The 13,872-nt window shown below is 40.8% G+C and overlaps 1 protein-coding gene across 2 annotated transcripts in view; it reads left to right on the forward strand.

Moving 5' to 3' along the window:
• Serinc5 (serine incorporator 5) overlaps positions 1-13,872 on the forward strand; it is a 109,410-nt gene that overhangs the window by 78,149 nt on the left and 17,389 nt on the right. For both annotated transcript variants that reach the window (XM_008853323.3, XM_029556224.1), the window contains 5 exons: positions 2,188-2,366; positions 2,816-2,898; positions 4,824-4,917; positions 11,081-11,292; positions 12,495-12,590. In XM_008853323.3, the coding sequence (XP_008851545.1) occupies positions 2,188-2,366; positions 2,816-2,898; positions 4,824-4,917; positions 11,081-11,292; positions 12,495-12,590 (664 nt within the window). The remainder of the gene's footprint in view (positions 1-2,187; positions 2,367-2,815; positions 2,899-4,823; positions 4,918-11,080; positions 11,293-12,494; positions 12,591-13,872) is intronic.

The following is a 13,872-nucleotide window of genomic DNA, read 5'->3' on the forward strand; positions in this document are numbered from 1 at the left end:
TTAGGAATTTGTTGGAAACACAATGGCAGCCCTTCTTTGTGAAGTCTTTCACATCTGTGAAAATGGAGCTGTACTTGTGGGGTCTCAGAACTAAGATACTTTGGCCCACACCTCTCACTTAGAGTGCTTGGAAATGTTTGATTCGGATGGAATAGTGACTAAGACCTTTTGAGGTGGGAAGGCAATTCTCATTTCAGAAGACAAATGCCAGTTAAACTTAATCCTGTGTTGGGTCCTAGTCACCCGTGCTGTTTTGTAAGATCTCTTCTGGAAAGAAATGGTAAATTCTCTTCATCCTGACTCAGTTTGACTTTCGGCTTCGGCCATGATTTCCTTTGTCCTTTTCTTGTTTATAATAGCCTTGATGTGCAACTCATTTCTGCTTCTGGAGTGTTCAACTTGGATGTTGATTAGAAGCAAAAAAAATTTAAATCTTTATTCTGTAATATTAATAGAAATCTGCTACTTGTTCTCATGGAAGACTTTGATTATTTTGCTAATGAAAACAAGTTCTACATTGAAAACTTCTAATTGGATAAGAATAAACTATTGTTGGCATTTATCAGAAAATTAAGACCCATAAAGAAAGACCCATGGGGGGGTTATAAACAATCCAATTAATAGCCAATTCAGAGAAAAATACAGATGGCCAGAAATGTAAGATTCTGAACCTTATTAGTAATAACATACTTCAAAGCAGAACACTAGGTTTTGGGTTTTAAATAAGATGATCAGGTTGGGAAAATGAACAATTTCAGATATGACCAGAAGAATGTAAATCCTTGAAAACATGAGAGTCTCCCTCTAGCCCACTCAGTACTTGGTTCACTAATTCCACTTCTGGTTCAGGAGTCTAAACCCCCTGATTAGTGGCCAAGGAGGCATGCACACCGGTGATTACTGAACAAGTGTTTGTTGTTGTGGGTTGTTTGATTTTGTTTTCTGTTTTATTTGAGGCAGGTTCTTCCTATTTAGTCCAGGCTGGCCTGGAGCTCACTATATATCCCTAGTTGGCCTCACACTTGTGGTAATCTCCTTCCTCACCTTCCTAAGTGCTAGAAATACACGTGTGCCACAGCACGCCTGACTTGAAAAAGAATTTATGATACCAAAAAACAGAATAAGAAACAAAATAATCTCCAATAAAAATGATCAGTGTGGAAACTGTTATCAGGTTTTATCTAGCCTTACTATGAAGTATTTTATAGTAATTAAAAAAATAGGGTAGGATTTTATGTACTAATGACAGAAATCTCCCAGGCTTATTGTTTATCAGGAAAAAAGTCCTCCACAGAACATTACATAATACGTTATATAAAAGTCTTTTATTTTATTTGTGGTGCTCAAAACCAGTGCTTTATACATATTAGACAAATGCTTTAACACGGAGTTGTATGTCTAGCTTAAATATTTTACTTTATTTTGTTTCAGTTTGGGGACAGAATCTCAGTTATCCCAGGCTGGTCTTGAGCCCTGTATGTAGCTGAGAACCTTAAACTTCTCATCCTCCCTGTATGTAGCTGAGGACCTTGAACTTCTCATCCTCCTGTGCATCTCCCAAGTGCTGGGATTTCAGGTGTGCATCACCTTGCCCAGTTTCTTTATGTGATACTAAGGACTGAACCCAGGGCTTCATGCATGCTAAATAAGCATTCTACCAACTGAACCAAATCCCAACCCTAAATCTTTTAAAAAGCTGTTTGTAGATATATGTACTGTGTGTATCTACTACATGACTCTGTGTATGTGTGTGTTGTGTATATGTGTACATACCCATTTTTATTTGTGAATGAACAAAATCCTCTACCAGCTAAGTTGTTGTCTCACCTGTCGAGGGTAGTGACACTTTGGAGCCATAGTGAAGCAATTTCTCTCTTTTTATTCTGTATATTGTGTGTTTCAAGAAGAGTATTCCCACCTCCTACAAATGCAATGGAAATTCTGGTGGTAAGAAATCACCAGGGTAAACAAAGACTAAGCAGTGTTTTATGAGGACCGTGTCTTTAAAAGGATTCAGAGAAATTTGAAAAAGTCTTCAGAATATATTTTTTTTTCCTTCAGTCTTTGTTTCGTTATGCACACGGCTATTTGCACCATGGATTTGGCTTCAGGCCCAGCGAACACCCAGACCGAGTTCCTCGCTAGCCCAGTTCTAACAGGCAACTTTTCTACCTTCTTTTCCCTCAGATCCCTTTCTTTGAAGACTTTTGTAAAGGCATTAAAGCTGGTGATGCCTGTGAGAATCTGTTGGGCTATTCTGCGGTGTACAGAGTTTGCTTCGGAATGGCTTGTTTTTTCTTTGTATTTTGCCTGTTAACCTTGAAAATCAACAATAGCAAAGGCTGTCGGGCCCACATTCACAACGGGTAAGTCTTCTGTCTTCCTGGAGGGTGTGCCAGGATCCGCTCTACTTATTAGCACTGACTGCTCTTCCTCTGGTTAAAAATTTTGGCATTGATTTGGGGGCAGATGGAACTTTGAGTTACCCAGTGGCCTACAAACTACAGTGCTATTTGTAACGCGTGGTACCAGAATGGGAAATTCAGCGTAGACAGAGAGTTTATTGCTTGCACCAAGGCCTTCCCCTAGATGATTTCCACCCTTGCCCTGAAATGGAGTTTTGCACAATTGGGAGGCCATGCCAAGTGTGCCTAATTATGGAAAAGGCATTCTGCAGTCACTTAATCACTTCCCCTCCATTTGAAGAGAACACTACCAGTGGCAGAATCGTGGGTTGGCATGCTACCCTCCAAGAGTTCTTTTGTCCTTCTTTGAATATCATTTAAATGTATTTCCTCTTGTTTTTTCTTCCCAGCTTTTGGTTCTTTAAACTTCTGTTGTTGGGGGCCATGTGTTCAGGAGCTTTCTTCATTCCGGATCAAGAGACTTTTCTAAACGGTACTGTTGGGGTATCCTGGACTCCCCATTTATTTTGTTTTTATTCACTTTGTAAAACTGTTCAAAAGCATGGTCTAGGGTATCTTGGATATTTCAATTACTGATTTTTCCCGTGACTTAAAGTTCTAGGGGTTGGAGATTTAGCTCAGTGTTAGCACCCTTGCCTAGTAAATATAAGGCCCTGGGTTCAATCCCAGCAAATATGTGTGTTGCAGGGGCACTTTTAAAAGTTCTGCCTTATCTCCCATATCATCCTCCCCACCTGCCCACATCATCCTCTCCAACCCACTCCATTCCTCCCACATTCCAGGCAGCCTATGAGAAGACCTTTTGTTCCTATGTTGGCTAAAGAATTGAAATGATAATTTAAGGTTATTGGTCTGAAAAGAAAATGAGGCCCTTAAAGTGTGTTTGAAAACTGGTTTGGCACATCAGAGTGACCCCGCCAGTCCAAGGAATACCTTATTCTTTCTGAACACCACACAGAAAACGAGGCATCATGAAACAGAACCTTCTAGCTGTGAAAATCAGATAAAGGAGGTGTCCCCTAGTCTGTTTCTAAACTCACTTTCTGTGAAGTTATGTAACATTGAATTATATTTCTTATTGATATTTTATATCAAAAAGGACCCACTAATCATAGATGAAATAGGGCTCCTTTCTTTTCCTGAGCAAGAGTGAGAATGAATCTAAATTTCAGTGGATCAAAACACTCTTAAATCTAAATAGATTCACTTTTCTAATGGAGACAGTAAAAACATTCACATGGCAGTTCATAGGCTCCAGCCACACTTTACATACTTATATATTAGGGGCCAGCTAAATTTCGGGCCATATTAGTTTTTCATATGTTTCTTTAAAATGTTGTATGCAAGTCTTCCTTTTATCGTTAACAGGATTAGCTACTTTTTTATTCCCTGTGAAGATATACTTTTGTATATATTTTAGCATACTTAGGATATTATACCTAGTTGAAAAGTAACCTAAAAGATTTAAAATCCCTCAGATCAGCTCTAGCTCTGTCATTTTTATAGACAATCTACAATCCATATGGCCTGCGTGGTTCATCCAAGTTTATAGGTACTGTGTAACAGAGTCAATAGACCTGTGCCCTTGTTCCCTCATCCCCTCACTGGATGGATATTCAGGACTCTTTGCCCAATGAGATTTAAATTATTGATTTTTCTAGCAGTATTTCTTTTTTGCTTTTAAATTGTGAACCACTCTGGATTTTGTAAACTCCTGCATCTGTTGGGATAACCTTCAGTTTAGAGGAGGTTCCACTTGCACGTTCCAGAACCAGACTGCCATATTCAAGTCCCAGCCATGCCATTTATGTTGTATGAGGCTTTGCCAGCTGTGTTAATTTCTTTCCTGTTACTCTGATGAAATCCTCTGACAAAAGCAACTTAAGGGAGAAAAGACTCATTCTAGCTTATAGTTCAAAGGGATGTATATCTTTCATGATAGGGAAGTCAAGGCAGCAGGAATTTCCAGTGACTGGTCACATGGCATGTTCAGTCAGAAAAAAAGAAGAATAAATGCTTGCTTACTGCTCAGCTCCCTTTCTCCATTCTAGACATTCCAGGATTGTCTGCCCAGAGAAGGGTCCTGCCCACAGTTAAGATGGATCTTCCACCTCAGTTAACATAATTAAGATAATCCCCCATAGACATGCCCAGGGACCCATCTCTAGTGATTCTTGATTCTGCCAAGTTGACTATTCACTCTAACCATCACACCAACTCACATAGACTCCCAGTTTTTAGCAAGTATAAAGAGTGAATAGTGTCTACCTTGTATGGTTGTGTGGGAATTAAACGTATTAAAGGTATAATGACCATTCAGTAAAAATTATTATTTTCCTTTGAGCTAAACACATGGAATGCTCACCTCTCTGCCTTTTGGGTGGTGGTGTTTTGCAGCCTGGCGCTCTGTGGGAGCTGTGGGGGGCTTCCTCTTTATCTGTATCCAGCTCCTCCTGATTGTGGAGTTTGCACATAAATGGAACAAGAACTGGTATGTGATTTTTATGGAAAGCTATAAAATGAACCCACTCATTGAGTCAAAGAAGCTGCCTACCATTGAGAAAGGGCCTGCTCTGGATTTTATTGCAGAGCCATTGGGTCCAGCACTTGCCTGCACACCTGTGGGAACCTTTCCATTTTCTCCCCTCTGATACTGTGTTCTGTCCTGTCCATCCTTCTTGCTTGTGCCTTTCATGACCTGCTGTGTGGATCTTGTGCCACTATAAACCTGGGTAGGCTTCATCTAGTCCCCCATCCTTACAAGATTAAAAACAAAATAAGCAAAAACAAAACAAAAAACTCACAAAAAAACAAAACAAAACAAAAACCCTTAGGAACAAATTTGTCTTTTGCAAAGAATCTGTGATGAAATAGTTCTCCTCTTTAAAAAAACTTTTGTTTTGTCTCAGCTTCCCAAGACTCAAAGGATCACATCCCAGACTAAGTGAGAAATGCCTATTATTAATAGCTGGCTCTTTCTTTTTGATCGTCTTTGAGAAAATGACAACCAGACAAACATTCAACTCTTGTTCTAAAGCCAAGCTGACTGTGATTCTGAACAAAATATACTTAATTGCTCTCTGTCTTTATTTATTTTTGCGGTGCTGGTGATGAACTCTGGGTCTCTTGCATACTAGGCAAGTGTGTACTATTGAGAGTTGGCTCAGCAGTTAAGAGCACTGACTTCTCTTGCAGAGGACCCGGGCTCGATTCCTAGCACCCTCGTGGCAGCTATGAACCGTCCTTAACTCCAGTTCCAGGGGAATCCAAAGCCCTCTTCTGATCTCCTCAACATTGCGTGACACAGATGCACTCACATACATGCAGGCAATATACTCATACAAATAAAATAAAAATAATTTTTAAAAGTCTCTTTATACCCAGTAAAGTGTCTATTATTTTGTAGATATCTATTATCTATCATCTGTCTATCTATCTACCTACCTACCTACCTACCTATCATCTATCTATCACCTAAGATGATTTTTGAATTCATGGTCCTCCTATTTCTGCATTCTCAGTACAAGGATTATATGTATGTGCCTACCATGGCTGCTATTTTATAAATTTTCCTAGGCATCATTTATTTTATACCAAATTTTATTTTATTTATTTATTTTTTTAAATCAATGCCATGAAAGTGAGTCTTATTTTTGTGTTGGGTAAGACAAAACCCATTTCCACATTTTCTCAATACTTTACTATTTCAAATATATTCTTCAGCTTGGACATTGTTCTGTTTTTGATTCTTAAGGAGGAGGTAAGGAGATACAGTGGCAGCTGTTGGGACACAGCAGTAAAAACAGTGTAGTGTCAGTCATTCATTACTTGTTAAATATTAGAGAAAGTGCAGACAAAGAAAATGTTGCTAATATATTTTGCTGTTTTAAAAAGTCTTATTTCGGGGGCTGGAGAGATGGCTCAGTGGTCAAGAACACTGAATGTTCTTGCAGAAGACCCTGGTTCAAATCCCAGCACCCACATGGCAGCTAACAACTGTCTGTAACTCCAGTTCCAGGGGATCCAACAGCCTCTTCTAACCTCCACGGGCATTACACAATACCAGTACACTTATCTACATGCAGGCAATACACGCATACACATAAAAATAAATAAAATATTTTTTTTAAAAAGTCTTATCTTGGGCTGGAGAGATGGCTCAGTGGTTAAAAGCACTGACTACTGTTGCAGAGGACCAGAGTTCGATTCCCAGCACCCACATGGCGGCTAACAACCGTCTGTAACTCCAGTTCCAGGGGAATTTGATGCTCTCCTCTGACCTCCATGGGCATTGCATGACACAGGGGCACTTACACACATGCAGGCAATATACTCATATACAGAAAATAAAAATTATAAATAAAATTTTTAAAAAAGAATGTTCCATCTGAAAACTTCTGCAAATATCCTGCCAAGCCAGGTGCTTTGTGGTACAGTATCAGCACTTCTAGATACTGAGTGCTTGACTGTCTGTTGCATAGCAGTCCCTTGAGGATTCTGCGCTGACTCACTCCTCCTTTAGAACTTTGATTGATTCTGGAGCCATTTTTCTGGGATTAATTATCAATGCCAAGTTTTAACAGGCTTCTTGGAACACTTTGGTTGCTTTGAAAACTTTCTAGAAACTACTCAGTAAGAATGGCTTTTAAGAGCTTTGCAGCCATTAAAGTTGCTTTTAGACCAAAATCCTAATGAAAACCTTTTTTTTTTTGTCAACATACTTATAGTTGATTTGTCTGCCTAAAATTAGGAATAAGCCAGAAGCTTGCTAATATTGTTCTCTCTCTCCCTCTCTCTTTTTTTTTTTTCAACTTTTACGAGTTTTTTAAAATACAAGAGGTCATTTTTTGCTGTGTTTTTAAATGGACTCTTGATACTGGACTGATCCAGAAAACATGCTCATCAGTTTTAGTGGAACAACTTGCTGGATGGCACTTTTCCTTTCTTATGTTTGTTTTGTTTTTGTTTCTCTTTCTGTTTTGGAGACAAGGTCTTATTATATAACCCTGGCTGGCCTTGAACTCATAGAAATCTGTTTGCCTCTGCTTCCAAGTGCTAGGATTTAAAGGCCTGAATCACTATACCCAGCCTTCTTTCTGTTTGTTTTGTGGTTTTTGTAAATATACCAAGGAGAAGACCCCCAAATGCTGTAGGGTGGACACACCACCAGCCCCCAAGCCAGCAGAACACAGATTTGTAGTCCTTCCTCCTCCTCCTGGAGCTCTGACATTGGGAATGTCACCCGGCCTCTCTGACCCCAGATTTCATACTGTAAAATGCTGTGGTTGGTTGAACTAGTGTTTTTAATGGTTGTGGTTTTGTTTTATTTTGATTTTCTAAGTCATTTTGTGATTTGAAATGTCCGTTCTATATTATGATTGGAATGATGAAGGTAGGGCTGCCGGCCAGGTGGCTCACTTTGTAAAGGTGCTTGCTGCTGAGCCTGATGACCTGAGTTTTATCCCTGAGACCTTCATGGTGGAAGGAGAGAACTGCCTCTATAAATCTTTTATCTCCATACATATGCTGTGGCACACCTATGCCTCTCCATATGCCTCCTCCCATAAATAAACAGATAGTATATTTAGGTGTTATTAGTGAATATCTACTTTGAAAACATTCTAGATTTTATTTTATTTTTTGGTCTTTTTGAGACAGGATCTCCCTGTAGCCCCAGCTGGCCTAGAACTCGATATGTAGACCAGCTGGATTTGATCTCACAGAGATCTGCCTGCTTCTACCTCCCCAGCACTGGGATTAAAGGTGTGTGCCACTAAGTCCAGCTCAGCATTCTGGATTTTAAATTCGCTTTGTTAGTTTTACTTTAGTCCTAGTTCTCTCACTGAGCCTGAGCCTGAGCCCAGCCAGCCTTCTTGCTGTTGTATCTGTAGACTCTGCCATCATCTGGTCCTCTTCTGTTCTGTCTCAGAGCTTCTCATTCAGCATTTGGTCAATACGCTTTCAGAGTATTAAGTATGTGCCAGACAACACTGTGGTAGGCACGAAGACCATAAGGATGAATAGTCACAGTACTTGTTTGGACTGCCTCCAAAAGCAAGATGCTGTGAGGGGCACCAGATGAAGTTGGAGCAGCAGGAACAGCAGCTTCTTTGCTAACATTGCTGACCAAAGTTATTTCTTAATAACAACAGTCTTTATATGACTATTCAGTTAGCACCCATCATTTTCCAGGCACTGTCCTACACGGTGGCAGGAAGTCAGGGAATAGCCTGCTCTTTGAAGCTGATATTCTCTTGATGGGGAGGCAGATATTCAACACAGATTCATGCAATTATGTAAAAGGTTCATTTGTGCAAATGTAGAGTGAGAGGGTTCAAGAAAACAGGCTGTCCTGTGGGAGGACTCTGCTGAGACTTAAACTTGTTGTGCTTTTAAGGAGCACAGGGACATCTATGGCTGGGGTCCAGTGGTGAGGGGAGAGTGGAAAAGGTGACATCAAAGATTGCCCTGAGCCCAGTCATAGTGCCTTTGAAGGTCCATCATGCCTTACCTTTAGTTAGTTTTGTAGTGCTGGACAGGGCTTGCACCTACTAGGCAAACACTCTACCACTCTGCTGCATTCCCAGCCCTAAAGTCTTTGTTTTTTTAAGTGAAATATTAGGAGAACAGAAGAGTTTTGAAGGGAAGAATGTAGTTTAATCTTTCTGTGGGAAAAAGATTAAATAAAGCCATAGGTGCATGTTAAAAAGGCCAATGTGAGGGGATGTAGGTGAGGGGTGAAGTATGGAGCCAGGTTACAACAGTGGTCAGGTTCTGGTATAAGCTGAAGAAAGCTCAAGTCTGGGTGACTTTGGAGGTGGGGCTGGGAATGTGGAGGCTAGGAGAGTGACTGTAGTTCTGGTGTTTTCCATTTCTTCCCTGTTTTTCTACTGACAAGAAGAACTGATTGCAGTTCTGTGAGGTTGGAGGAGGGTGGTGTGAACATGGAGCCGTTCTTGATGTGCTCAGGTTCAGGTGCCAATTAGGCCTCCAAGTGGAGAAGTGTATAAGATGAGTCTGGACTTCAGGGGAGGGACAAAGACTGAATATTTAACTTCAAATATAATATAACTATAAAAGTACTTCAGGTACTAATACCATAACTCCCCAAACCAGTGGTGGAGCAACTGAACCCTGTTGCTCCCATGGGCCCACAAGCTCATCTTTTGATGTGCACCTCACTCTGCCTTGTCATTAGTTTTGGCTCCTAGTGTCTTGTTTCTCTCATTTCCTTTATGTGCCTTTCATGCAGGGTAATTCTGAGGTCATCACGGTGCTGGCTTGGTGTCATTATCCTTTTGGCTTTTCCTTCCCATTTTCTTTGTCTATGGCAACAGTAACTTTTCCATTATTAAAGCATTTTAGCTGGATTGCTTGAACACGTTCCAGTTTTGTGGAGACATTAAGCAAGTTGCTTTCTCTGAAAGCTTGGGAGAATGTGGTACAGAGAGCAACTGAATCAGAAGGCAGGTGACAGCAGTTCAGCCTGTCCTTTGTTCTTTCCTTGCATTTAGCATTTACAAACACCCTTCTCTTTGGTCTGAACAATTTCTAGAGTTGTATCACCACTTACTTCACCTCACCCCTTTATCAAGATTTATATAAACTGCAAAGCACATTCCTCTCGTAGTTTCTTTATAGTACACCCTGCTATGTTTTTCTTTCCCTTTCCTCCTTTTTCTATTTACATATTTGTGTATATGCAAAGGGTGCATGTATGTGTGAGTGCCCATTGTGTATACACATACATGTGGAAGCCAGAGGACAACCTCAGGTGTCATTCCTGAAGTGCCACACATCTTTTTTTGAGACAGGGTCTCTCAATGACTTGGAACTCTCCAAGTAGTCTAAACTGATGGCCGGAGAGGACCAGGAATCCACCTGCCTCCCCCTCCCCAGTTGGATTACAAATGCTCACCACCATGACCTGTTTTTTGTGTGTGAATTCTGGAACTTGAACTCCGGTCCTTATGCTTGTGGCAAGTTTCCTGATTGAGCTACCACCCTATACCCCAGTAACTGGTTTTTATTTTCCTGATTTTATTCTCTGCATTTTCACATCCACTTCTTTAATATTTTCTAGTAGTATTTTGGAGAAACAGTTCCATTGCAGGCCCTCTTTTTAGTACAGAGAGAAAAGAGCTGGGCGGGCAAGGCTTCTGCAGTGGAGCTGTCGTTTGCTTCTCATTAACGCAGGTAGCCTCAGAGGAGTGCTGGTAGCACTTGAGGGAGAGGCTGTGGCAGCTCTGAGCCTTGCATTCAGAGAGAAGACCTGAAGCCAACCACACTGCATTGCGTCTTTCTTCATACCTAAATATTGCCAGCACCTGTCCCAGGGCAGTTAGGATTCCGAGTGGATAAGCCAGAATAAAGTTGGTGGGTTTCATTTTAGTTGATGAACTCACTTGAATCAGACAAAGAAAATTCTCTCCTGTTTAAATATATTTCTAAGCTTGAACGAAGAAGTTGACAACTTAGGAGAACTTTCTAACTGAGGTGGATGTAATCATTGCTAGAAGGTATCTCCTGATGAGAGATTTCAGAGTCCTGGGTAGGGCCCGATGCCATCAGGGTCTGAGGGATGGAAGCACCAGAGGATGGAGGCCTTCTGACTTCTCTTCTCTCTCCATCTTGCCCACTTCCTGGAGAAACAGGACTGCAGGCACTACCAGTAACAAGCTGTGGTCTGCCTCCCTATCCCTGGTGACGCTCATCATGTACTCTGTTGCCGTTGGAGGCTTGATTTTGATGGCAGTATTTTACACACAGAAGGATGGCTGCATGGACAACAAAATTCTGCTTGGAGTGCATGGAGGCCTGTGCCTGCTCATTTCATTGGCAGCCATCTCACCCTGTGTCCAGAACCGTAAGCATGGATCACTGTCTTTATATTTTTCCTAAGTGATTTTGAGCAAACTCAGTGTTTTTTGTTTTTTATTTTTTTTATTTTAAAGCCCAGGGTATCCTTTAACTTACCATAGAGGAGATTCAAGTCTCTTTTTGTGTTCCAGGCTGTGCTAGAGGAATAGGCTTACTTAGTGGCCAGAAAGACCTTAACTTAAGCCAGTGATCAAAGACAAGGCCATGAACTAAAGGGAGCCTTTAAGGGGAAATGTGCTTAGTCTCTCTTAGGCAAGAGATTTATGAGTTAAATCTGTTGTGTTCTAGGGAGAGCTGAATGACAGGGCCCAGGAAGGAGCTGTTTCTGTTTCTGGGATTGTCTTAGTCAGGGGACCAGCAGCCAAGGACAGTGTGGAAGGAGTTAGAAAGCAGGAGATCCTATCCCTGCAGCCCCTGGCCTTATGAACTAACCTTCCCGAGACCCCAATTTTACCTAAGTGAGGTCAGCAGAGCTGGGTGAGCTTGGCTACACCCAAGTTATTTCAGATCCTATATACAGAGGAATAGACAGTGGGGTTGAAAGTACCTCAGAAAGTGGAGTTGTGAATTATCATTAATAAACCACCTCTGATGATGTCTTAAGCTAGCGTGCTTAAGACGTGCTATCTTAAGAGTTATAGAGATGTCCCCAGCCTGATGTTTCTTGAAGGGGTCTTACTCTGTAGATGATTAGCATACACATGACATTCAGATTTCTGGATAGGAAAAAGAAAATGTGAGCAATAAATGTATAGCCCCATTAGAATCCTTTCTAAAATAGTGAATTTTGAAAAGTGTCTAGCAACCAGGTGGGGTGGTACATGCCTTTAACCCCAGTACTTGGGATGCAGAGGCAAGAAAATCAGGAGTTCAAAGCCAGCCTTGGCTGCATAGGGAGTTTGAGGCTAGTGTGGGCTATATAAGACCCTGTCTCACCATCCCATAATTACTCTGAATCATCCTAACACTGTTTAAATATTGTAACTTAAAAAAGTCCCTTTCCCAACTAATACCAAGTCACACGGCCTTTCTCTTTAGCCTGAACTGGCTCTTGTATTTATCATGGCCAAAGGGTTTTTTGTTCATTGGCAGCTAAGAGCTTATGCTGCATGGACTGTCTGATGTAGAGCCTGTGTCTTGCTGCTGAGATTTAAAATCTGTCTCTATCTGTCTCTTGCCGTTCTCCAGGTCAGCCGCACTCTGGGTTGCTGCAGTCAGGACTCATAAGCTGCTATGTCACGTACCTCACTTTCTCAGCGCTGGCCAGTAAACCTGCAGAAGTAGGTAAGCCAGGCTTGCTGAGGAGGGCGAGTTGATGGTAAACCAGCCTTGCCCAGGAAGATGAGCTGGTAAGCCAGCCTTGCTCAGGAGGGTGAGCTGATGGTACAAGCATTTTCATTCCTCCAGGAATGAGATGTTGTTGAAAAGTCAGGGATTCAATTAATCAAAAAGCAGGAGGATGTAGACTTTTTCTTTGACAGTCTTTAACTGTGAAAGTGAAAATCCCTTCTTTTGAGTCTTCCTGCTGTGCAGAAAAGACAGGAAGACAGATCACCTCTTGAGTCTGCATTTAGGCCTTGTCAGCTTTTTACTGCCCTGTGTTGTCAAGAGCCATTTCATTTGATTATTTCTTTTATCCTGTTTTCTTGGCTCTGTTTTGTGTTGCTTCATAGTTACTAGTTTTTCCTCTTTCTGGGGGTTATCTCTTTGGGAGGGAGTGGGGAGAACATTGGGAGAAGGAAAGGAGACAGGATTTGAACTCAGATCTACCACTTGCTGGCAGGTGATCTCAAAGTGTTTGCTTTATTTTTATTTTATTTTATACTTATTGCTTTTAATTATGCATATCTGGGAGGAGGGGTAATTGCACATGAGTGCAGATGCCCCTAGAGGCCAGAGGTGTTGGATCCCCTGAAGCTGGAGTTGCAGACTCTACAAAAGCAGTTCTTAACTACTGAGTCATCTCTCCAATCCCTCAAAGTGCTTGTTTAAATGACATTTATTTGCAGAGACAACAGAGCACAGAGGTAGGAATATGACCCTTTGAGCCATACTGCCTGAGTCCTGAGTCCTATTCTATATAGTGGTTTAAAGAATTCTGTGAAAATGCCTATCATGTATGTTTCTCAATCAGTTAGAAAAGTGCCTGGCAAACACATAGCAGGTGTTTGTAAGGGTTACCTGTTACTATTGCAGAGTTATTACAACAATTATTTAAAAAGAATTTTAAGCTTGAGAAGAATTATAGTCTAAAATGTTATTATGAGCCCCCAATCCTTTCTAGCAAGTGCCCAAATTTTCATTTTGATTTTCAAGCTCATTATATTTTATCTTTGTCACTTTTGTGATAAATGTACACATACACACATATACATATGCTATACTTAAGAATATAGGAATGTATGAAGATTTGTGTATATTTGTATATAAGTGGTCTTATAAAAAATTAAGTAAATGTAGTCTCATTTGAATAGAAAATTGAAGTTGTTCAATTTAGAAAGCAAGGAGATGATAATCTGGAAGTTTTTTAGAATATACTCATATATATATATATAATGAGCTTGAA

Source organism: Nannospalax galili, unplaced genomic scaffold (genome assembly GCF_000622305.1).
Source record: "Nannospalax galili isolate Female #2095 unplaced genomic scaffold, S.galili_v1.0 scaffold45, whole genome shotgun sequence".
In the NCBI taxonomy this organism is placed as follows: Eukaryota; Metazoa; Chordata; class Mammalia; order Rodentia; family Spalacidae; genus Nannospalax; species Nannospalax galili.